We start from the raw sequence: 25,437 nt of genomic DNA, 5'->3' as shown, positions 1-25,437 counted from the left end.
ATTCCATTGTGTACATATGTCACATCTTCTCAATCCATTTATCTTTTGATGGGCACATGTGTTGCTTCCATATCTTGACTCTTGTAAATAATGCTGCAGTGAACATAGGGGTGCATACATCTTTTAAAATTAGTGTTTTCATTTGTTTCAGATAAATACCCAGAAGTGGAATTACTGGATCATATGGAGTTCTATTTTTAATTTTTTAATTTTTAAAAAATTTTTTGAGGAACCTCCAAACTGTTTTCCATAGTGGCTGCACCAATTTACATTCTCATCAACAATGCAAGAGGGTTCCATTTTCTTCACATCCTTGTCAGCATTTGCTATTTGTTGTATTTTGATGGTAGCCATTCTGACAGCTGTGAGGTGATAACTCACTGTGGTTTTGATTTGCATTTCCCTGATGATTAGAGATGTAGAGCATCTTTTCGTGTGCCTATTGGCCATCCGTATGTCTTCTTTGGAAAAATGTCTATTCAGGCCCTCTGAACATTTTTTAATTGGGTGGTTTGTTTTTTTGATGTTGAGTTTTATGAGTTCTCTGTTTACTCTAGTAAAGCTAATGGTCTTGCATTTACATCTTTGTTCATCTGGATTTTATTTTGTTGAAAGAAATGAAGCAGTAGCAATAATGATCAAATTAACATTAATTGGATTTACTGTGTGTATGTTCTCATAATCTTATTTGATCCTCATGGCAATCCTATGAGGTAGGTTACTTATTCTCATTTTACAGAAAAGAAAATCGAAGCCTAGATTGTTTAAGTAACTTGTCTATAGTCATATAGTTATTAAGTGCCAGAGGGGGGATTAGACCCTAAGTAGTCTTATGTCAGAGCAGCTGTACATAACTGTTACAGCTTCCTTTTCCCATACATGTCTGGGTTAGTACATTGTTCCAGTACCATTTGGGTGAATAATGTATCTTTTCTCAAATGAAGTATCACCTTTAGCATTTACTAAATGCCTACATATTCTTTGCATCCAGAATATTCCTCGGATCCAGGTTTTCCAGTTCTTTCTTTGACTTCACATACAACTTAGAGACTCAACTTTACTCCTATCTGGAATCACAGATTCCAAGAATCATTAACTAAACATTGCTTAAAAAAGAAGATGAGCTGTGAGTCCATTCAGTCTCATAAATCAGGATTGAGCTTATAAAACTAGTAGAAACACTTAAATAGGTAGGTTTAGAGGGTGGGGAAGAAGTGCTTGAACACTCTGCGTGCCTCCGAGTGATGGATACTTGAGGAGGAAGGGGTGGTGGAATTGGGGTGAAACCTTGTGGGTAATCAATCCTATGCTGTAACAGTGGAGGCCCTTTCAAAGGGGCTCCGAAAGACAAATGGCAGGGCTCTTAAAAAAAAAGAAAAGAACAGAACCTGGAAGATGTGGGCATCCTCCATGAAGTGGCATGCAACTCTTTGTACTGCCACATAGAACTCTTTCACAAGGTACACACACGGAGCACGTGTCCTACTTGAACAGCTTCTTCTTTAAAATAGTATTTGCATATGACATCATTGGGGCACCCAGCCAACTGTGAAGAGTTTGGCAACACACCCATGTTCTTGGAAAGCAAGTGATCGATTAAGCTGCTTCCCATGGGGATTATTTGCGGTGGGGAAACTTCTCAGGAATAAATATTTCAGTAATGACAGAACAAGAAGTGCTGGTGAAGAGGGGCAGATTTTTCCAAAGGTGTGTTTTCATTACACGTGTAGTTTTTATTACACATACAGTAGACATTTGAATATCCCTCATGTGTAGTATTACACATGAGGGATATTCAAAGGCATCTTCTTTTTGCAAAGAGACAAGGTTTGAATGAGAAGTTCTACAAAAGGAGTGGGTAATTTTTCTTTTCTTTCCTCCCTTTTTCCTCCAGAGAAGGAATGTCAATGAACTATACCTCAATTTTAAAACACTGGGGAAATTTTTTTTAAAAAGAGAGAACAGATTTGGGAAAGGACAAAGTCATGCGGATGAGGCAGGAAATTATTTTTCCTTTCTGAATTCTGCCACTTCGTACTTCCCAGACTTCCTTTTCTTACTGGAAAGTGGACGTGACAATGCTCCTTGCTCATGGTCGTGGAGAGGGAAAGCCTGTTGAATGAATGGGAGAGCTGGGTAGCCTCTCTCGGGTCAGAAGCAGAGCTTCAGAGGAAAAACCAAACCCTGCTTGGTGCACCCTGAGCATCTGTAGGGGAACGTGCCACACAGCCACCTGATGCTGAAGGACTCACCAGCCCTCATCCTTAAGGTGATGGGGGAAAGCCTGGCCTAATCTTGGAGTTTCATTTTGATCTGCATAAGGGGGCGTAGTGTAGGGCACCCCAGAGCTATGTGCTCGGACCTCTTTCTCTTTTCTGTCTGTACGCCCTCTTGGAGATCTTCCAGTCCTATGGCTTTAAATTTGTATTGGTATGCACCAAGCATGCCTGGATTTATACCCCCCGCCACGACCCCTCCCATGGCCCCTCCACATGATGTATCCAGCTAGCTACTTGACATCTCCACTTGGCTATCAAGTGAGCATTTCAAATTGAGATGTCGCAAGTTGGGTCCTTGATACAGCCCACTGAATCATTCTTCTGCTTCTCCATTAATGGTGATTCCATTTTCCCAGGGACTCAGGCCAAAATTCTTGGAGCCATCCACGATGTCTCACTTTGTCACCACCCCGCACACCCTGCCAGCTCTATCTTTAAAATCTCTCCCATTTCATCACCGTTCCCACAGTCACTGCCTCCCCCCTGTCGCCGGGTCTAAGCCAGCATCAGTCTCCCCTGGACTATGGCCGTGACCTCCACCTGCACTCCCTCATGCCACTCTTGCCCCCTTCCATGTCTTCATTACGGGGTCCTTCCTGTACAATATAAGGTAGACCGTGTTACTCCTTTGTTTAAAACTACCCGGTGGCTCCCATCTCAGAGTAGAAGCCGAAGTCTCTAAAGCGTTTTCCCTGTCTGCTCTGCCTCCCCGCATGCCCTGTGATTGCCCCGGTCACTCACCTCCTCGGCCGTGCCAACACCCGGCTCCGTGTTGTTCCTTGACTATATGCCCAGCGCTCTGCCACCTCAGGATCTCTGCACAGGTCACTCCCTCACCTCCAGGCTTTCCACTCTGTTACTGGGGGGGTCTCACAGGGAAATAGCTGATGCACTCAGAGTCCGATAACTCGAGGAAGATTGACGTAGGAGGCGTGGAGGGGAACCACGTGGGCTGTGCAGCAGTCACCTGGGGCTTGGAAGAAGCTGGCCCAGAGCCCTTGGTGTCTGTGTTTTCCCAGCAGCATCAGGCTCTGTGCCTACAGGAAATCTGTTCATAGGGCATTTCCCAAAGTGGGTTCCACAGGGGTCTCTGGGAGGTTCTCCCATCTGCTGACTCTTGTTCTGCAGGTTTTGATGAACTGTTTTGATTTTAGGATTTCAGACAAGGCTAGGACTCGTAGTCCTTCTGCAAAAGGTCCCGAGGTGGTCTGGAGCCTGAAGTATCGGGATGGTGGCTGCCCGGTCACAACACTGGAAATAAGCACTTTGCTCTGTGCAGGCAGTGACCACTGGGTCACGGCTACCACCTGTCCAGCATGTGTAAAACCATGCCCATCAGAACTGATGAAAGGAAAACCAGGAAATCTAAGTGGCTGCTGGAATTAAGGTCCTCAGCTTCACAACCTGCCATGTGTGAGATGGTGGGAAAGGGCAGGGCTTCAGACAGGACTGGTGATTCTCAAAGACTGTCCTGAGATACTCAGACCTTAGAAGTACATCCCTTGTAAATACTCTTATCTTTCAATTTTGTTATATGACGACTTGTATTCTTTAGTTTCTGGTTACCCTTAATTGGTAGGTGGCCTCTAACTTCTAGTTTTAAGTTTCTCTGCCCCATGACTTGCTTAATTTTTGTGACATGTAAAATATTTGATTTACAAAAACTCCGCCTTTTTACAAACATCTTAAATAGCCCTTTCATGCAGAGGACACGAGGCAGCGTGCATCTCACCCCCGGAATCACCTGCTTTTTTTTTTTTTTTTTTTTTTACTTGGGGTATAGTTGTTTTACAATGTTGTGTTAGTTTCTACTATACAGTGAAGTAAATCAGCCATATGTACACATATATCCCCTCTTTTGGGGATTTCCTGGAATCACCTGCTTTTGAATTGCAGGGATGAGCTCTCCTCATGGTGGTGGCTCCTGTGTTCCTTGGGTGACGTAAATGCCAGGAGGATGGGACGCTGTGCCGTAGACCAGGATTGGATGGATGTTTGAATGAACAGTGAGTGTCAGACACTTCACTGTGCCATTTTCCTTTGCCTCCCCTTTGGTTCTCAGCAGAAGATCTTTTCTCTTGAGTTGGTTTTCCCCTGGCTTTGATATGCAGTTGTAATAGGAACCTATCTGAAGTTGCCAGTAGAGACTTTAGTGTGGTATGGATGACCTGTTGCGAAAAATTGAAGTAGCAGAAAGCAGTGCTTAAAGAATCAGGAAGTAAAGCTGTCATTTGCAGACTTGTGCTCCTACGTAAGCAGGTTTGACCACCCCAAAGTCATTGAATGGTTTGGTTTACCCTCTTCCTGTCTTCACTGTCGTCCCCATTTCTTGTAAAATGCCATTTAAAGGAAATAAATGGAGGGTGTGGGCAGTGAAAATGAGTGATCTGGTTCATGGAATTTTGAGCTTTTGATGAAGCCCAAGGGGACTAGATGGAGGCAAAAGATGACTGAATTTTTCTTTGCTTCTCTCCATGATAAGTCAGAGTTTGAAGTAGAAAAGTGAAATTCAGTACTTCCCCTGACTAAACATTTATTATGAAATGAAGAACATATTAGCCTTCTTGAGGCCATCCAGGCTTATTCTTTGTGCCCTCGGATTGTCCAATGGTCTGAGGACCTGATGAGTCAGTGAAGCTCCTTGACCTGTAGTTCACAACCCTATTCTAAGGCAAGGAAAACCGGAAAGTATCTTGAACAATGAAACTCTGCCTGTCTCTGTCAGTGGCAAGTGCTCATTTCTCTCAGGTGACATTTTAAGGAGGGAGACAGGGAAGAGTGGAGATGACTCCCCCACGAGGAATTCATTCAAATGTAGCTCTTCTGAGACTGTGACCGTTTTTTTAATATTTAACTTTTGTTTCTCTGCTTTATCTTTCTTCACCAACCTTTGCTTGGTTTGAAGAGATTGGTGGATCATTATCTCTTGCCACAAAGACTCATGGCACATCTGGGAACAGCTTCTCTGGGCTGGGGCGTGGCCAGCTGCTGGCTGACCGAGGCTGGCCCCTGCTGGAGCAACTCAGGGGCTCAACTCTGCCTCATGTTGCTTGTCCTCCTCCTGGGTCTAATAGAATAGCCCAGAAATGCTCTTTTCATGCCAAAGGTGGAAACACAAAAGAGCAAGCAGAAATACATAAAGTCTCTTGAGGCCTAGGCTCCAAGCTGTCATACCATCACTTCTGCCTCATTTACGGGCCAAAGCAAGTCAGATGGAGCAGGGAAATTGACTCATTGTGGGGCGAGGTGGGACTCCAAATTCACAGTGACGGGCGTATGGACATAAGGAGGAGAGAAGAACGGGAGCCTTAATGCCATCATCTTCCGCAGGTGGTTCAAAGAAACTTGCTCACAGCTAAAATTAAATAAAATTTCCCTTCTTTGCAATTTATCTTTTTCAGAAAACCAGAACCTATGGCTCTCTTTGCAGTTTTTCAGACAACATTCCTCTTGGTGTTGCTGTCCTTGAGAACTTATGAAAGTGAAGGTAAGAAGTGGAAGGAACAGTAAAAAAAAAAAAAAAAAAAAAAAAATCACCTAGGGGAAAAAAAAACAAGGTGACAGGTACTTTGGAGAAAAATCAACAGGTCATTTTTCTTTGAAAATTACTTGGAATTGGTAAGTAGCAGTGATTACCTTAGTCTTGAGCTTCCTGATCTTGATGACTCATTTTAGTAAGCTATACCTTAACCTTGATTTCCCGGTCAATGGAGTAAGCTATACCTTAACCTTGATTTCCCGGTCAATGGAGCAAGCTATACCTTAACCCTGATTTCCAGGTCAATGGAGCAAGCTATACCTTAACCTTGACTTCCCGGTCAATGGGGCAAGCTATACCTTAACCTTGATTTCCTGGTCAGTGGGATAAGCTATACCTTAACCTTGATTTCCTGGTCAGTGGAGTAAGCTATACCTTAACCTTGATTTCCTGGTCAATGGTAACTTGTCAGTGAATCTAATCCCAGAAAATGTCATGATCAATATATGGTCCATGGCCATTGCCAGAGGAGTTCCTTCTAAACTTGCTGGGTAGAGATAGGTTATGTGTCCAGTGTCGGCAGCAAGGTTAGAGCAAGTTGGGATGTCTCACAACTGCGTTCGTTGAGAGGCTGTTACCTGCAAGATAATATGCTAAGTGCTGAAATGCTGTTTATGGGTAAAGAAATAGTATTTGTCTCTTAGCTACTCCCACAGTGAAGGTATTTGGCCATAAATCAACTTCGTAAATAAAGTCAATAAGAATTCAACACCATTAAAATGTTTATGGATATTTTATCACTTTGAGCCAATTTGAAGACAGATTCAAACTTGAGAGAGTTTCTATGGGTTTATAAAGTTTGTGTTGCTTTTACTTGTATTTTATAAAGCTTTACCTTTTCCTCTTTCTGCATTTATTCTTTGCTGTATACTCCCTTTGTACCAGAGGGTACAGGCATATGCTCTTAATAATTACTCACACAATTCCTGTCCATGGATTCATGAAAATGATGTTTGCAAGAAATATCCATAGAACTTTTCCATTTCCCTTGAAACTCTGTGATAAGCTATTTGGAAATAAAAGGAAGATTTTGTTCTGATAAGAGCTCAATTCTCCGTCTGATATTCTTTAGGTCTGGGTTTAGTTTTTTATTAGGTTCAGGGCACATGAGAAGCTGCTACTTTTACGGGTTCTTAAAAATCATAGTTTGGGGCTTCCCTGGTGGCACAGTGGTTAAAAGTCCGCCTGCCAATGCAGGGGACACGGGTTCGTGCCCCGGTCCGGGAAGCTCCCACATGCCGCGGAGCGGCTGGGCCCGTGAGCCATGGCCGCTGAGCCTGTGCGTCCGGAGCCTGTGCTCCGCAACGGGAGAGGCCACGACAGTGAGAGGCCCACGTACCGCAAAAAAAAAAAAAAAAAAAAAATCATAGTTTGATTGTTGGTTTCTTCCATAATCTGGAGCTGAAAGGTGGAAATGAGGAGGACCCCTCTTTTGTAGTATTGATACCCCTCACTCCATCGATCTTACTTGCTAAAATCTAAGCATGACACACTGGGGCTGAGTGGGTGGTCTGTACCCTAAGAATGTCTAGGCTCAGTTACAGCTCCTGATTCCCAGACGGACCCAGGGCCCCAACTCCAGGCTTTCTAGAGAATCCAGGTGTTTAACCCTAAGCTTTTGGCCCAGCTCACTTCCCTAGTGAAGTCTCAATGTCTGATCTGACAACTGTTTACTGTGAGCCTTCTACTTACAAGGGACTCTGCTCTCAGGGCAAGCTCTGCTGCTCACCCTTTCAGCTTCCTTTATTTAGATCAGACTTGCATTTACCTGTTTTTCTCTCCACCAATCTTTGTTTCTGCTTCCAGCTTTCTCAGTTAAGCATGTCCGCTTTGCGAAGTGATCCTGCTTTGTCCTCACCTTAACTGCTTGGATTTCTTGTCTCAATTTCTGCTGCACCTGACCCAATACCTACTAAATGTCCACTCAAACCAGTGGGCTTCTCATTCAATCACCCAGCCAGGCTCAGGCCTGAGACTTCCTTTCAGGTAACCTAGCTCCTCCTGTCCGATGAGACAGAGCCAAGGCTCACTTCCTGTCGGCCCTAGGCTTACTCTCCATCAGCCAGAGATCATGACTAGCATTTGGATGTATTTTCTTCCAGGCTCTTGTGTGTATGTATGCACAGACAGAGAAAGAGATATAAATGTGTAGGGTTTTTTTTATAGAGGTAAAATTATACTATATGTACACTGGGAGTATTTATACTATACATACTTTAATAAGTGTATATAGTATAAAGTTTATATATAAAGTATACTTATTGAAGTATAACTAGTGTAAAGTATATATACTTATTATAGTATATATAGTATTATAGTATATATAGTATAAAGTATATATATTATATGTAAATAATATATATACTATGAAGTTATACTATATATACTTATTAAAGTATATACAGGTAAATTATTAAACAAGTAAAGTATATATACTTTAATAAGTTTACTTTCGTATATACTTATCAAAATAATTAATACAATATAAGATGAGAGTTTTTACCTTTGATGTTAAAAGTTTTTCTAGAAATAACATTATATTTAATGGCTGCATAGTATCCCATCTTACAAATGGGCCACAGTTTATTTCCTTAAGTAGTGTTGTTGGGACCAGACAGAGAAACAGGTTGGGGAAAATAGGAGGACAGTCTGTGACTAGATCTAGGTCTGTCTGATTCCAAGCCTGCCCTTTTTGGCCACACTCCAGAACAGCGTTATAAATTAAAGAGTTGGGCCAAGAGCCCTGGATTCTGGTTGGGTTGTGTGGCCTTGGGAAAGTCACTCCCCTTTTCTTAGTTTCAATTTCCTCATCTGAAAAACATTGGGATTGGACTGAATAATCCCCAAGGTCCCTTTATCTCTCTGACTTTCCCTCGGCATTTCCTGCTATTTCCCAAGGATGTCCTAGATTGCTTTCCACCCAGTTATTTCTGACTGCTGTCTCTCAAGTACCTGAGTCACTCAACACTCACCAAGAGCATATGTCAATATAAAGAATTCCCCTTTTGTCTAAAGCATCATATGGCAGCCTTCTAGAGCTTCCAGAAGTAAAGTTGATACTTGTAGGTGACTCACTCATTCAACCAGCAGCCACAGAGTGTCTATACCATGGGAAGTACGTTACGGTTCCAGCGAGCTGAGTAAGACTCAGTCCCACCCGTGTTCAGCTCACAGTCTGTGGAGAGACAAACACAGAACAGGCTATGACAGCACACTGAGATCAGGGCTCACACGCTGGGTGGGAAAAGCAGCCCTGGGGAGAAGAGAGTGCCAGGAAGGACGAATTATTAGTGAGGGGCTGCTGGTCAGACAGGCACTTGATATCATGGTGATGCTGGATCTCTGTCATTTGAGATCCGCATCTGCTGCGGGTAAGACGTCATGCCAAGTTCTGGGGACAAGAGTACGTTCAAAGTGCATAAGCCTCCGCCTGTGTCCTCCAGGAGATTTGAATCTAGAGTGAGACTGACAGCAACGAACGACCATACAGGCAAGATGAAATGAGGGCTAGGAAAGGTGGGGTGACTTTGCATGCACCCTGCTTCCCTGGTGCTGATGGCTCCACGGCTACTAAAACAACTTCCCCCGTTCCATAAGGGATCTGCCCTTTCATCTCTTCATCTCCCTCTAGTTCACTGTATTAGGCTTGGAAGACACAGGTTTAGGGAGAAAATGAATAACAGCTGTTGCCTCTAACTAGAGAATTGAGACATTTTATTCACAAAGGAGATAAAACCTCTAGCCAAATAACAATAGAAGGTGACCACCATGTTTGGGCTTTGAGCATTCAGGAATTCCAACTTACTTCATTTACCTTTGAGTGAATAGGGCCTGTTAAATGATTCACTCTGCCCAAACTCGTTAAGAATCAAAATGCCAATTTATTGGGCTTCCCAGGTGGCTCAGTGGTTGAGAGTCCACCTGCCGATGCAGGGGACACTGATTCGTGCCCAGGTCTGGGAAGATCCCACATACTGCGGAGCAGCTGGGCCCGTGAGCCATGGCCGCTGAGCCTGCACGTCTGGAGCCTGTGCTCTGCAACGGGAGACGCCACAATAGTGAGAGGCTCGCGTACTGCAAAAAAAAAAAACAAAAAAAAAAGAATGCCAATTTATTAACTTTCAGTGGGGAATAAAACTGGAAGATAACTGCGGCTCAGCCTTTTGGTGTAAATTTAGAAGACTAAATTATGCATTCTGCAGTGTCATCGTAGTGAAGTGAACCAGATATCTTAATATTTCTTTTAAAATCTAGCATATTAAGCTCAATATCAAAAAAACAAACAACCCAATCCAAAAATGGGCAGAAGACCTAAATAGACATTTCTCCAAAGAAGATATACAGATTGCCATCAAACGCATGAAAGGATGCTCAACATCACTAATCATTAGAGAAATGCAAATCAAAACTACAACGAGATATCACTTCACATAGGTCAGAATGGCCATCATCAAAAAGTCTACAAACAATAAATGCTGGAGAGGGTGTGGAGAAAAGGGAATACTCTTGCCCTGTTGGTGGGAATGTAAATTGATACAGCCACTATGGAGAACAGTATGGAGGTTCCTTAAAAATCTAAAAATAGAACTACCATATGACCCAGAAATCCCACTACTGGGCATATACCCTGAGAAAACCATAATTCAAAGAGTCATGTTGGGCTTCCCTGGTGGTGCAGTGGTTGAGAGTCCGCTTGCCGATGCAGGGGACACGGGTTCTTGCCTCGGTCCAGGAAGATCCCACATGCCGCAGAGCGGCTGGGCCCGTGAGCCATGGCCGCTGAGCCTGTGCGTCCGGAGTCTGTGCTTCACAAAGGGAGAGGCCACAGCAGTGAGAGGCCTGCGTACCGCAAAAAAAAAAAAAAAAAAAAAAAGAGTCATGTACCACAGTGTTTATTGCAGCTCTATTTACAATAGCCAGGAGATGGAAACAACCTAAGCATCCATCAACAGATGAATGGATAATGAAGATGTGGCACATATATACAATGGAATATTACTCAGCCATAAAAAGAAACGAAATTGAGTTATTTGTAATGAGGTGGATGGACCTAGAGTCTGTCATACAGAGTGAAGTAAGTCAGAAAGAGAAAAACAAATACCATATGCTAACACATATATATGGAATCTAAAAAGAAAAGGTTCTGAAGAATCTAGGGGCAGGATAGGAATAAAGACGCAAAGGTAGAGAATGGACTTGAGGACACAGGGAGGGGGAAGAGTAAGCTGGTATGAAGTGAGAGAGTGGCAAATGTAAAATAGATAGCTAGTGGGAAGCAGCTGCATAGCACAGGGAGATCAGCTCAGTGCTTTGTGACCACCTAGAGGGGTGGGATAGGGAGGCTGGGAGGGAGGGAGACGCAAGAGGGAGGGGATATGGGGATATATGTATACATATAGCTGATTCACTTTGTTATACAGCAGAAACTAACACACCATTGTAAAGCAATTATACTCCAATGAAGATGTTGAAAAAAACTAGCATATTTTATGGTTCTGAAAGTAATACGTGTTTTCTAATGAACATTCGTAAAGTACAGAAAAGCATAAAAAAGAAAGTTAAAATCACTCAACCTCACCATCCAGAAATGACTGTTAACATTTTAGTTTTACTTCTCTTTATAGCTTTTAAAAAATAATATAAGTACTTTAAAAAATATAAAATGGAGTGCATAGTTCAATATGATTTTTTTAAGTGTATGGAAAAAAGTCAAGAAAAACATACATGATTTGAACTTGGCAATGGAGTGAGAGTGGAGTTGGTAGGATGCTGGGGATGCAATTTCTGTATTATTTGAACATTTTTATCATGATCATGTATATATATATATATATATATATATATATATATATATATATATATATGTTTGGTTTTTTTGTGGTACACGGGCCTCTCACTGCTGTGGCCTCTCCCGTTGCGGAGCACAGGCTCCGGACATGCAGGCTCAGTGGCCATGGCTCACAGGCCCAGCCGCTCCGCGGCATGTGGGATCCTCCCGGACCGGGGCACAAACCCGTGTCCCCTGCATCGGCAGGCAGACTCTCAACCACTGCGCCACCACGGAAGCCCAATCATGTATATTTTAAAAATAATTTTTATTGAGGTGAAATTCACATTACGATATTAATCAGTTTATGGTTAAAGTGGACAAATCTTTGACATTTAGTACATTTAATATGTTTTGCAATTACCACCTCTATATAGTTCCAAAACGTTTTTATTATCCCCAACGGAAACCCTGTAATCATTAAGCAATTATCCCCTATTCCTCCCTCCCTCAGCCCCTGGCAACCATCAGTATGCTTTATCTCTTTATGGATTTATCTATTCTGGATATTTCATATGAATTGAATCATACTATGTATATGAAACCTTTTATATCTGGCTTCTTTCACTTAGTGTAATGTTTTCAAGGTTTGCCTAATTTGTAGCATGTATCATTCCTTATTCCATCGAATGTATATACCACACTTTGTTCATCCAGTCATCTGCTGATGGACATTTGGGTTGTTGCCACCTTTTAGCTATTGTGAATAGTGCTGCTACAAACATTTGTGTACAAGTATTTGAGTCTCTACTTTCAATTCTTTGGGATATATACCTAGGAATGGAATTGTTGGGTCATATGGTGATTTTAACTCTTTGAAGAACTTCCAAAATGTTTTCTACAGTGCTAAAGCCATTTTACATCCCCACCAGCAATGTACAAAGGTTCTAATTTCTCCACATCCTCACCAATGCTTATTTCCATTTTAAAAATTATAGCCATCCTGTGAGTGTAAGATAGTATCTCATTATGGTTTTGATTTGCATTTCCTTAATGACTAATGATGTTGAGCATCTTTTCATGTGCTTTTTCATCATTTGTACATCTTCTTTGGAGAAATGCCCATTCAAGTCATTTGCCCATTTTTTAAATTGAGTTGTTTGTCTTTTAGTTGTTGAGTTGTAAGGGTTCTTTATATATTCTGGATGCTAGATAAGTGATTTGCAAATATTTTCTCCCATTCTTAGTTTTTTTTCACCTTCTTGACAATGTCCTTTGATGCACAAAAGTTTTTAAGTTTGATGGAGTTCAATTTATCTATTTTTTCTTTTTTGGCTCATGCTTTCATGTCATATCTAAGGACCCACTGCCAAATCCAAGGTCATGGGAGTCCATACTGAGATTTTAATTGGTACCCCAGCCATCCCCAGCACCGCCTTACAAAATATTACAAAGGATGGGTATCTTTTGGGGAAGATAGTCATTGATGGCTAATAACTTGGATTTTATGGACACTCTTGTTAACCTAACTTTCATAGAATGAATTTTCTGAGATTTTTAAAAATAAATTCTGAGGCTAATGCTTTGCTTGGATCATGAACCTGTCTACCATGTGGACCATTCACATGAAAAACTTCATGCTTATATCTACCGTGAATGCTTCTCAGCTTATCTGGCTGGGTCCAGAGCCCCGTCCTTATCATCTGTATCCTGAGTTTAGCAGGACATGGTGGGAGCCATGAAGCACACTTCTCAGACATTCCATTCCATGTGACCTTTGATTGGGCAAGATGCTCCTGCCTTAACAGTTGGGGGGCAGTGCAATAAAGGGGAGCAAGGTTTTGGTATTAGAGAGATCTATACTTAAATCCCATATAGCTTTGTGTAAATCATTTAAGCTTACTGAACTTTAGTTTCCCCATCTATAAAAAATCACTGTCTGAGTTTTACAGTGGGCATTACACGAGACAACATATGTAAAGCACCTAGCACTGTGCCTGGTAAATAGTACGTGTTCAATCTTGTTGTCGCTGTTATTTTTACCTCTCTGTGAGAAAAACAGCACATGTAGAATGGCAGTTTTGGAACATTTTTTCCAGTATTAGAGATTCTTTCCATTTTTATTCTCAAAAGAACATACTCTCTTGCCTTTTAAACTAAGTGCCAGAGGGTCTCAGATCACTAGGGGAAACCCCCAAAGAACTAGAAAAATGAATGCTGAAAAGATGATACCTGCTCCACCATGGACCATCAATTACCAGTTGTTTTTATCTATACAGTTTTAATCTTTTCAGTACCTTTGCACCATTCCCAGTTTACTTTAGACTCCCTCAGAAGGGAGTGAAACCAGTTGATTCGGCAATACACAATTCCTTTTGAATCTGTACGGCATTTCCTCTGCTTATGTAAAAAGTGGTGCTTTGTTCTTCTCCAAGAATTAGCAGTGATTTCACTCACTCCACCAGGCCCCATCCTGTCTCTGGGCTGTTTCCTAGCTCACTGAACTCAGCAAATCTGTTTCATGTTTGAATCTCTACTCTTTGACAGACTCTATCACACCACTAAATATTCTAAACTTGCAATGACTCATTACTTCTTATGAGCCTGTTGTATCTCTCCAGGTAGGTTCCTTCCTTGAGCTAGAAACCTTGTAACAATTATTTTATTTCACACTAAGTGCCTAGTCTCATCCAAAGAGTCCAGTGAATTCTTGCCAGAGGTGTTTTAAGTTCAGTGCATTGAGATTTAAGCAATAATGTCTAGAGATGGAACTTGCTATCACTTTATAGCTACTTAATAAACTATGAAATATTGACTTCCAAAAAGAAAACTTTCATTTTAGATGTCCAGAACTATGAAATTTATAGCAAAAAGTCCTCTTTCTTTATTCAGCCTTATTACAAATTTCTGAACCATTTAGATTGTTTTATAGAGTATCCTTTTGTCTTGTGAAACTGTTTATCAATTTATTAATTTGCTGTGTATCATTGAGCAAGTCATTTCATTCATCTAGGGCTTAATTTCTTTATCTGCTGAGTGATTTCTGAATTCCCTCCAGGTTTTCAAAGTGTCTAATTCTAGAATGTATACATGAGCAATAATTTCCACAGCTAAACAATGATGATATTGAACAGTTTAATTATCTGTGACTATTCAATCATACTCCTATTAAATGTTATTTCATATCTTATTTTGGCCTTTCAGTCTGGTCTGAACCTTTACCATTAACTCCTGAATCACTGAAAGTTTCTGTCAATTCTACATGTCAGTGTTTGCATTTACAATGGACTGTCCACAGCCTCGCTTATCATCAGGAATTGAAAATGGTTTTTCAGATACAGATCAGTAGATTTAAAACGTCCAATGTCATCTGGGTGGTAAGTATTTTTCTTTTTGGCTCAATATTTAAAAAATCCTTTTCTGACACTGTGTTTTGTCTTTTATAACATCCCCCCAAATCCCAATATGGAAATATTTGGGCAACTCAGAATAGTTGTCCTAAATAATTGCATTTCTGTGTTTTTAGTTAAGAGGGTCCAGGACAAAGTAAATGACAATTTTGGTTTGGTAGGTTGGATGGGCTATGCTATGAATCACATCATTTTCTCAGTTCTGCTCTGTTCCCTGTGGAAGCTGTTGGGGTCTGTCCATGTGAATTCCATGATTCCAAAAATCCATGAAGGTCAACCACCTTATTCCTCTTCCTTCTTCCTTCCCTGTCCACCAGAGATCTTCCTAAATCAGATGTAAGAGTTTGGCAACATTTTTCATGCCACTGTGGCTCGCAGGCAGTTTCTTTACTAATGCTATGCTGAGATGCAAGGAATAAACAATTCTAGCATTTTCTGTCCTAATCAGCAAAGAGGTTCTCCATGGGCCATGTTGGAGAGTAACTTACAGTATCCTTTGTTGCCTCATATGTGGCTTTTTCTACAACAAATTAAATTAAGAAAGTCTTGAATTTCACACACTTTTTGCCTTTGAATTATTTGGGATCGATTTTTCACTTGTCTGGTTTAAATCATGGTTGTGTCTGTTTTGCCTGATGTTTCCCCATCTAGTGCATTGGGGCACTTTGGTAGTTTGTTTTTTTTTTCCTAACATCTTTCTTGGAGTATAATTGCTTTACAAACTTTGGTAGTTTCTTTCAATTACCATTTATGGTGCAGGGAACCTTAATAATCTATGCCCACATCATGATCCTTTATTAGCATGGGATGTTGAAGGAGAGTGAAATATTTTCCCGCTGAAGGGAACAGAGAATATGCATGGAGGGAAGGACAACATAGGGCTGTGTCATTACTGGGGACCTCCGTTTGCTAGTGGATGGCCACTCTTCTCTCAGGCGCTGGAGGCGTGAGTACAGGGAGCCAGGTGGTTAGTTCCTTTAGTGAAGCATAAAGGCTACTAGCTTTAAAGGCTCCAGTTACTTTCCTTATCCATCACTGCCTTTGAGATCTGAGTGAGTGGCCTAAGTTAAATATCATTCTGACTGTTGATTTAGGATTGATACCAGGTCTAGAATTCCACCCCTCAAAACGCAGCTTCCCACCATGAGAGTTGTTCGGTGTTGCTTTTTGCTTTTTGTTTTTTGGTTTTTTTTGAGGCCAAAGTTAGTTTATTTGGAGTTTGTTAGTTCTGCAGGCCAGGAGACACAGATCCAAGAAGCACCTGCATTGTGTTCCCTGGTGTTCTGACTTTAAACACAGCAATGCCTATGTACAGCTGTTCCCTCCCCACCGCCAGCCCATCTTCCCACCATCCCCCTCATGCTAATAATTTTTGTATTTTCATATTTTTTGTATTGTTGATGGATACACTGGTTGTTGATTTGGACCCAGTACAACATCGAGCAGAGGTCATATTGAGGCTAAGAATTATCTAAGGAAAAGAAATTTGAGAGAAGAGCTGGAGGAATTCGTGGAAAAACTAGCACTTAACACCATTAGCGAAAGTAACATTAACCATAGACTAAGTTGATCGCATTCTTTATTTTTCTAAAAGACAGTTCTTTCTGCTTTCATAGTAGAGAAAATAATAGCAACATGTGAACAGACAGCTGTTCGTATCTGTTTACACCTTTGATTCAGGTAGTTCTCTTTTCAAGGTAAAGCCGCTAGTGAAACCTCCTTGTGTAACCTATCAAGGCTGGAGATGTTTGAGGGTAGAGTTTTGCCTAGTCGGTTATACGGTCCCCATAACACCCAGGCCAGCCTGATCCCAACAGAGGAGAAAACTAAGGCACAGAGAGGTTTGTGGTCCTGCTTTTTTTTTTCTTCTTCTTCTTCTTTTTTCTGTCATTTATTCATTTGACAAAAGATGATCATACCTGCCTATGCCAGATGTCAGGAACAGGAAAAGAAAAAACACCTTTGACCTTGAATTGTTTACAGCACAGTTGAGAAAGTCCAGGACACACAGAACAACACTGAGGGGACAATTTAAGAAACACTGAGACGGCCTCACCCTGACCATATCCACAGAGAACTCTCCCTTTTCCTGCTGGGGTAGGGTGGTGTAGGACCTGCCACACCAGAGGAGGGAACTGCCCCTCTCAAGGAAGCTGTTTCTGGCTGGAGCCCTGGGCCCCCCACAGGGTGACAGCCACATGCAGTCTTCCCAGGTCATCAGTCTCCACGTGTCCCAGAACAGATGACGCCAAGAGAAGCCCTTGTCTGAACCTCTCAGGCCTGAAGTCAAGGACAGGCATAAGGTCCCCCTCCAGTTAAGGGTCAGACAAAGCAGCTGAGAGAGGTCGCTTCCGTCTGGACCGTAATCTCCCTTTCACAGGGCAGGTCCCTGTAATGCACCCTCACTCATGCCTCAGACTTGTTTTGTTCCCAAACAAGCCAAAGGAAAAGCATCTTGACCGAGGCTGTCACAGCTGGACCGGGGACTCTGAGCTGCCTCCTGGCTGGCACTGGCCACTCAAGCTGCACTACGTGCTCTCACCCTGGCTAGGGTTCTGCCCGCAGCCTTTCCAGCCATTTGCTAAATTTATGGTTCCATCAATGGCAGGAGAAGGCAGAGTAGAGTAACAGCTCAAGCTTGGATGGGGGCCTGGAGCGTGAGTCAGCGAGGGATGAGCTCACTTCTCAGGAACCAGTCAGTGACCTCAGTTGGACTTCTGTGTAAATGCCAGTTTTTTATAACATACTAATGTCTGCCAGGGCCAAATTAAACTTGCCACTTCGATGAATGAAAACAGCCCAGACACAGTCATCACATTTTTAAAAGTTGCTGAATTGATGCATTCAGCGCAAGTTTTATCTCCTCCACAACAGGCCTATAAAGACCACAAAGCACAACTTGTGGTTAGACAGAATCCACACAAAGGGTGTCTGGGAAAAACAGAGCTCACTGCATATTAATGAACTGGTGAAATCCTTTAGCACATAGTTTTAGACTGTGGGCTCAGGTCCAGGTATTATTCCAGGCCTGGGGCTGTGAGCACTGAGCAAAAATAAGGAGAGAATCGCACAGTTCAGAGCATCCTAGGCGTGAGGAGTGCAGGTCGCTGACACGGGGCTGTGGGGTGAGATTAGGCCTGACCTTCTGCAGCACCTTGGAGTCAGGGCAGTTGGAGCCAAAGTAGGAAAGAAGATTAGAAGCTAATTTAGCATGGAGCGTGAAGAGGAATGTCCCAGCAAGATCCAGCTGGGGTGAGCAGAGGCCCTGAGTGGAAGGGGCTGGGAGCTCTCAGGCCTGAAAGCACGGGACATGTGGGGTGGGCAGGACAGGGCTAGACCACACACACACACCGAGGGTCATGCCCAGCTGCTGTTTTCTATCCAGGGAGCAGTGAGAAGCGGAGTGATGAGCTCTGATTGGAAGCCTTAAAGAAAGCTCACTCTGGCTACACAGTGGAGAGAAGATGGGAGAACTGGAGGAGGTGAAGTGTGACCAGTTGGAAGCAAGCAGTGGGGTCGGTCCAGAGGAGAGGGGCCTGGAGTGGGGGGTGACCGTGGTGACAAGAGAAGTGGCTGATTCCCAAGAGATGGGGGAGGCAAAATCCAGCCGGCGGCTTGTTGACATTACAGCGAGGTCACCAGGACTGACAGAGTTCCTTTTATTTATTTATTTATTTTGGTATTGGTTCTTAAATAATAATTAAGAAAAGGTACCTGCGATCGTTCATATTAAATAGTAAAAGTTGCATGGATCAGGACCACAGAACTTGCAGTTAAAAAAGTATGTTTTGTAATCTAGGGATAAAGGAATACAATAAGCTGAAATAATAGAAATGTTTTACAAATGGGAGTTCTGCTTAGCGTGAGAAAGGACGTGCATGACTAGATGCCTTTCAGGTGGACGAAGTGCTTCTCCTTCCGGGGCTGTGTTTGGTACGGCCGAGGCCACTGTTTAAGGTTGGCGGCCTGGGGAGGGGAAGGCACAGGTGGAGGAAGGCCTCCGAGTCTGGTTGTGTGTGACGTGTGTGCTGCCCCCCTCCTCTTCACTGTAGGACTTGCCATTGGCCCTAAGAAAAATGGATGCAGACTCAGTTTTCCCCAGGAAGGGCAAAGTTTTTTTTGTCCCTGTCTCCCAGCTGTGGGTGCAGAAAGCAGGCGTCCTGGAGGGGCCCACTGAAAGCATGGGTGCCTGGGGCTATGGTCCACGAAGAAGAATGAAGCCCAGTCCCCGCTTTCTGGGTGCCATACTTGAGTCAGTGGCATAACCACAGATGACATGCCACCAACTACCCCCAGTATGCAGGGGAGCTCGGGCAGGGGTGGGGATGGGAGGAAACCAGAGGAAAGAGCAAGAAAGACTTCATGAAGAAGATGGGGTATAACAGGGGCTTGAAGGTTGGGACTGATTCCCAATTCAGAGGGAGAGTTGGGGACACGAAACCAGGTGCTGCGTGAGCAAGTACTGAGGAGTAAAGCATACAACTCTTCCAGAAGTGTGGGGCGGACCACTGTGTCTGGAGACAGGAGTCCTGCAAAGGAGAGGCAGTTGGAGTCATACTGTAAATGGCCTTGGACAACAGGGTCAGGTGTAGAAGGAGCTGTTGAAGTTTATTGCGTTAAAGAATGACAATACCACTGTCTTAGAAAGATTAAGACTAAAAGCTGTGCAGGAAAAACAAATTACAGTACAACTTGGACAAGCTTCCCAAGAGCACGGTGTAGGGCGTTGCCATGTGGTTGACATCTCTGGGGACTAAAGATTCTGAAGGTTGGAGCTCAAGGGAGGGGGGATGGTCCACGTGGCCACCGTATCTGAAAAGACAAGAGACAAAAACCAAAGCAATCATTGGGAGCCATCTGTTGACTTCTGGGAGACAGTGGAATTCCTGGGAACCATGAAGGACTGCCAGCTCTACTGAGATTTGGCCGACTTGATCTGATGAATATTAGAAAATTCTCATCAATCTTGCTTATTTTTAAAAGGGCGCCTCAATTAATTCTCTAGTGTGTAAGAATCTTCTTAGCACGCTCTTGTGACCAGCACTGTGTGCACAACTTCTTTCTCTGATCGTTTCCCCCAAGACTCCAGTAGCTTCTGTTTTCTCTCTCACTGGAGCCCTCTGGAATTGGAGGCCCAGAGGGGTTGGGAGCCAAGTTTTTGAAAGGCAGGAGGCCAAGGCTGGTTCCTTGCTGGGCCGTCAGAGCTCAGGAGCTGGCTGGCTGGGAATAGACTGCACTTGTCCATATCCTGGAGTTACAGTGGACTCTTAGGTGTGTGCTTTGGGATAAGTCCAGCCAAGCCATTTCCCAGGACTGCACGGCTATGTGTTTCCAAGTTTTTCTCTTTATTTCTAGGAGAACTACAGCACCTCTGTGAAGTGGAACCAAGTCCTGCATTGGAGCTGGGAATCTGAGCTCCCTCTGGAATGTGCAGCACACTTTATAAGAATGAGGAGTATGGTGGATGACGCCAGAATTCCCAAGCCAGGGATCTGGAGCAACTGGAGTTCATGGGAGGAAGAAGATGGTAAGAAGTGAGGGGATAAAAGAGTGAAGGGGTTTACTATCTAGTATTTCTCGGGGACCAGTAGTCAAATAGTGGAAATCCCTGTTGAGAAACTCTGGGTAGACACCAGCATTATTTTTCTTTGGCTCCTATTGGGTCTAAAAAGCATGGGTGTGAAACTTGCCACCAGGAGACAGAGGTCTAAGGATTTTCCCTCTGAATTTATTCATTGAGGTAATTATGCAAATTCAGACAATTTAGTATTCATTTTCCATAGGTGTGAAGTGTGTGCATTATAGAATGCTAAGTGAACAAAGCAGGACATAAATTGTACATATGTTTTTATTAGAACAACACAAAATGTGTATTCATCTAGAGCAGAATTTGGGAAGCTTTTTCTGTAAAGGGCAAGATAGGAAATACTTTAGGTTTTACAACCCTACATTCTCTATCATGACTATTCAACTCTGCCATTCTAGCATGGGAGCAGTCATAGGCAGAGTGTAAATGAATGAGTGGTTGTGTTCCAATAAAACTTTATTTACAAAAACAGATGGTGTCTGGAATTGGCCCATGGGCCATAGCTTGTCAACCCCTAATGTAGAGACAAGGGAGGGAAATATGGAAAACTGGAAGCAGTTCTTCATTTGAGACCATGGATAATTATGAGAGAGATCGTGGATAATGAGATCATGGATAATTATGTTTAATTATTAAAATATCTCTTAATTTTGATTATTTTGTTATCAAAATTTAGCATTTTGCACAATTTCTTATGCTTCAGCTAAGCTATAGGTTAGTTTTAAAGCACTGGCATTTGGTGCTCTCAACTATATACGTTGACAGATTATCTGAAATTCCTGTCAAGAGAACCATCCCTTAGCTAAGTGTTTATGCAAATTTATTAATTCAAACTGATAGCATGTTAACTCATGAGAGGCCCAATGATTAATTTAATACTAATAATAGAATCAAATCTGCATTCTAGTCACTGCTTTCAGCACTATATGTATTAATTTCGTCCTCACATCAGCCCTATGAAATACATATAATTCTTATCCCTACGTCACAGATGAGGAGACTGAGGCACAGATAGCTTTAAAAAAATCCCATGCAAGGTCATCAGGCCACGAAGTGGTAGAATCAGAATTCTAACCTGGACAATCTGGCTCCAGGGGCCATTCTCTTAACCATCACATCCTATTGCTGAGAGACACACTTAACAGAAAAAATAGAGATTAAAAAAGTAGCAATAGAGAAAGAAAGAACAACATTATCAACAACTTTGGTACAATGGACTAGGTTTATCAAAACTATAACCTCCAAACTAACTCAAGAATTGATAGAAAAGCTGATTATTCCTTAAAAAAATTTTTTTATTGAAGAATAGTTGATTTACAATATCCTGTAAGTTTCAGGTGTACAGCACAGCAATTCAGTTATACATACTTTTTTTCAGATTTTTTTCCCTTATAGGTTATTACATAATATTGAGTATAGTTCCCTGTGCTATACAGTAGGTCCTTGTTGGTTATCTATTTTATACATAGTAGTGTTTATATGTTAATTCCAAACTCCTAATTTATCCCTTCACCCCACCCTCCTTTCCCCTTTGGTAATCATAAGTTTTTTTTTTTTCCTGTATCTGTGAGTCTCTTTCTGTTTTGGAAATAAGTTCACTTGTGTCTTTTTTTTTTCTTTTAGATTCCACATATATGTGCGATCATATGTTATTTGTCTTTCCCTGTCTGGCTTACTTCACTCAGTGTGATAATCTCTAGGTCCATCCATGTTGCTACAAATGGCATTATTTCATTCTTTTTTATGGCTGAGTACTATTCCATTGTATATATGTATCACATCTTCTTTATCCATTTATCTGTCAAGGGACTTTTACATTACTTCCATGTCCTGGCTGTTGTAAATAGTGCTGCAATGAACATTGGAGTGCATGTATCTCAAATTATGGTTTTCTCTGGATATATGCCCAGGAGGGGGATTGTAGGATCATATGGTAGCTCTATTTTTAGTTTTTTAAGGAATTTCCATACTGTTCTCCATAGTGGCTACACCAACTTACATTCCCACCAACAATGTAGAAACGTTCCTATTTCTCCACACCCTCTCCAGCATTTATTGTTTGTAGACTTTTTGATGATGGCCATTCTGACCAGTGTGAGGTGATACCTCATTGTCATTTTGATTTGCATTTCTAAAATGATTAGTGATATTGAGCATCTTTTCATGTGCCTTTTGAGCCATCTGTATGTCTTCTTTGGAGAAATGTCTATTTAGGTCTTCTGTCCATTTTTTGATTGGGTTGTTTGTTTTTTTGATATTGAGCTGCATGAACTGTCTGTATATTTTAGAAATTAATCCACTGTTGGTTGCTTCGTTTGCAAATATTTTCTCCCATTATGAGGGCTTTTTTTTCATTTTGTTTATGGTTTCCTTTGCTGTTCAAAAACTTTTAACTTTAATTAGGTACCACTTGTTTATTTTTGTTTTTATTTTCATTACTCTAGGAGTGAAACCAAAAAAGATAGTGCTGTGATTTATGTCAAAGCGTGTCTTGCCTATGTTTCCCTCTAGGAGTTTTATAGTATCTGGTCTCACATTTAGGTCTTTAATCCATTTTGAGCTTATTTTTGTGTATGGTGTTAGAGAATGTTCTAATTTCATTTTCTTACCTGTAGCTCTCCAGTTTTCCCAGCACCATTTATTGAAGAGACTGTCTTTTCTCTGTTGTATATTCTTGCCTCCTTTGTCATAGAATAAGTGACCATAGGTGTGGGTTTATCTCTGGGCTTTCTATCCCTTTCCATTGATCTATATTTCTGTTTTTTTGTGCCAGTACCATACTGTTTTGATGACTGTAGCTTTGTAGTACAGTCTGAAGTCAGGGAGCCTGATTCCTCCAGCTCCATTTTTCTTTCTAAAGATTGCTTTGGCTATTTGGGGTCTTTCGTGTTTCCATACAAATTTTTTGTTCTAGTTCTATGAAAAATGTCATTGGTAATGTGATACGGATTGTAGATTACCTTGGGTAGTATAGTCACTTTGACAATATTGATTCTTCCAATCCAAGACAGGATATATCTTTCCATCTTTTCATGTTCTTCTTTGATTTCTTTCAAGGCTGATTATTCCTAATCCCCAAAGCACTGATTCTCAACCATGGCTGCACATAGAATCACCTGGGGACCTTAAAACAAAATCCCACACCCAGTCCACTCCACTTGGGTGACCTTAGTGACAGCAATTTTAGAGCCCTGTTGGGCCAGCAGCCAGACTGTAGGGGCCTAGGTAAGCAGAGGGTGATTGACAGCTGAGCGATGGGCACAGGCAGGTCCTGGGGGAGGCTGGCTGTGGAGGAGCGGGTGGAGAGGAGGCTGGAGGGAGGCATGGAGGATGGTGAGTTTGCCTAAAATGGCAGAGACCTGAGGATTCTTATGTGCTGATGGGCCACACAGAAGAAAGATGGAAATGAAAGGAGCTCTTTGGGTGAATGGCATCTGAGAAGGTGGAAGAGGAGTGATCTACAGGACAATTTAGAGATTATGAGGGACATGTGGCTTGGGAGCTGGGCAGACCTGGTGGGTGTGAATGTGGCTTTGCCACTTGCTGGGTGAGTGAACTTGGGCTCAGTCCTGCCCATCCCATTGCTGTAAGGTGGTAAGGATGACAAGAGAGAATATACATAAGCACTTAACACAAGACGTCCCACAAGGCTGGGATTAGTACAAAGCAGCTACTGCTGCCCTAACAACCTATAAGCAGGAATAACACGATCATCCACAGAGTGACAGTCATGGTGCAGTCTCCATAGTAAGAACAAGAGCAGTGGTATTATTGCAACAGTAGGAGTGATGGTACAGAGGATTGTTTTGCACACACCAAAGTTTATAGATTTGCTGTAGAAATTTTAGGTTCCTGTTTTCTCCAGGAGGCAGAAAAAGCTAACGTTATCTGTTGAGAGTGAGGCAGGAGGGGGCTGGTTTGACTTTTGTGCCCAAGTCTAACTGAGCTGTCTTCTTTTATCTTGCAGCACAGACTTTGCTTGGACATGATCCATTGTTTGTTTTCCCTAAAGATAAGCTGGTGGAAGAAGGCTCCAACGTCACCATTTGTTACGTTTCTAGGATCCATCAAGATAACATATCCTGTTATTTGGAAGGTGTACAGATATATGGAGAACAGCTTGATCGAAGTGTGTCTGCATTCGAGTTGAAGAACGTGTCTTTTATTAGGAAAAAAGGGACAAATGTCTTCTGTAAGGTGGACCAGGGAGGTATTTTGGGAGGCATCGTTCTCTTTGTCTCAAGTGAGTATACACATCTCTGTGCCCCCCTGTCCCATTTCCTGTGGAATAGATCAAATTTCCTTTCCCAGAAGACAAGGAAATGTTTCCACTCGTGGCCTCAATTTTCTTTTGTTTCCCAAGTCTTCTAGGAGAGACTCTGGCAAAGACAGTCTGAAGCAATACTTGTCGGATTTCCTGTTGTTTTCTTGAGTTTACTGACAGTTTTATTCCTAGGAAGCAAGAGCGTTCGAGAGAAAGTTCAGGTCATGACCTGGACCACTGGGAAGGTGTCCTGCTTTGCGTTAGCCATGCTGGAATGGCTGCAGGCTGGGAGAGGGAGGAGAGGGGCTGCGGGCTGGATGGCGCTAGAGAGACAGCCAAGGTGGTGGCCAGAAGACCCAGGTTTGACTCTTCTTCCCATGGCTGGGAGTGCCTTGGCCAAGCTTCCCAGCCCCTTCAGCTCAGTGTCCTCCTTTGTGAATGGGCCCAGTAACGGCTGTTGTGAGGGTTACTGCATATGGCCAGGGCCCCGCCCCGGTATGGTGGCCGCACGCAGTAGGACTTCCGCAGATGAGGCCGCTGCTGTTCTTAACTGGGTGCAGAGGTGTCAGGTACCTCCATGGGTGATGGCGAG

At 42.5% G+C, this 25,437-nt stretch overlaps 1 protein-coding gene across 1 annotated transcript in view; it reads left to right on the top strand.

Annotated features, from left to right (window-relative positions):
* Positions 1-5,462: 5,462 nt before the first annotated feature.
* The window catches only part of OSMR (oncostatin M receptor), a gene marked incomplete at its 3' end in the record, with an annotated part of 40,816 nt that continues 20,841 nt past the window's right edge, over positions 5,463-25,437 (top strand). The window contains exons 1-4 of the mRNA XM_079702374.1: positions 5,463-5,766; positions 14,789-14,961; positions 20,350-20,521; positions 24,549-24,824. Coding sequence (XP_079558500.1) covers positions 5,694-5,766; positions 14,789-14,961; positions 20,350-20,521; positions 24,549-24,824 — 694 coding nt within the window. The 5' untranslated portion in view covers positions 5,463-5,693. The remainder of the gene's footprint in view (positions 5,767-14,788; positions 14,962-20,349; positions 20,522-24,548; positions 24,825-25,437) is intronic.

The sequence above is a fragment of the Hyperoodon ampullatus genome (genome assembly GCF_949752795.1).
Source record: "Hyperoodon ampullatus genome assembly, chromosome: 4".
Lineage (NCBI taxonomy): Eukaryota > Metazoa > Chordata > Mammalia > Artiodactyla > Ziphiidae > Hyperoodon > Hyperoodon ampullatus.
Note: the sequence above shows the minus strand (reverse complement) of the source record. Positions and strands in the feature narration are given on the sequence as shown.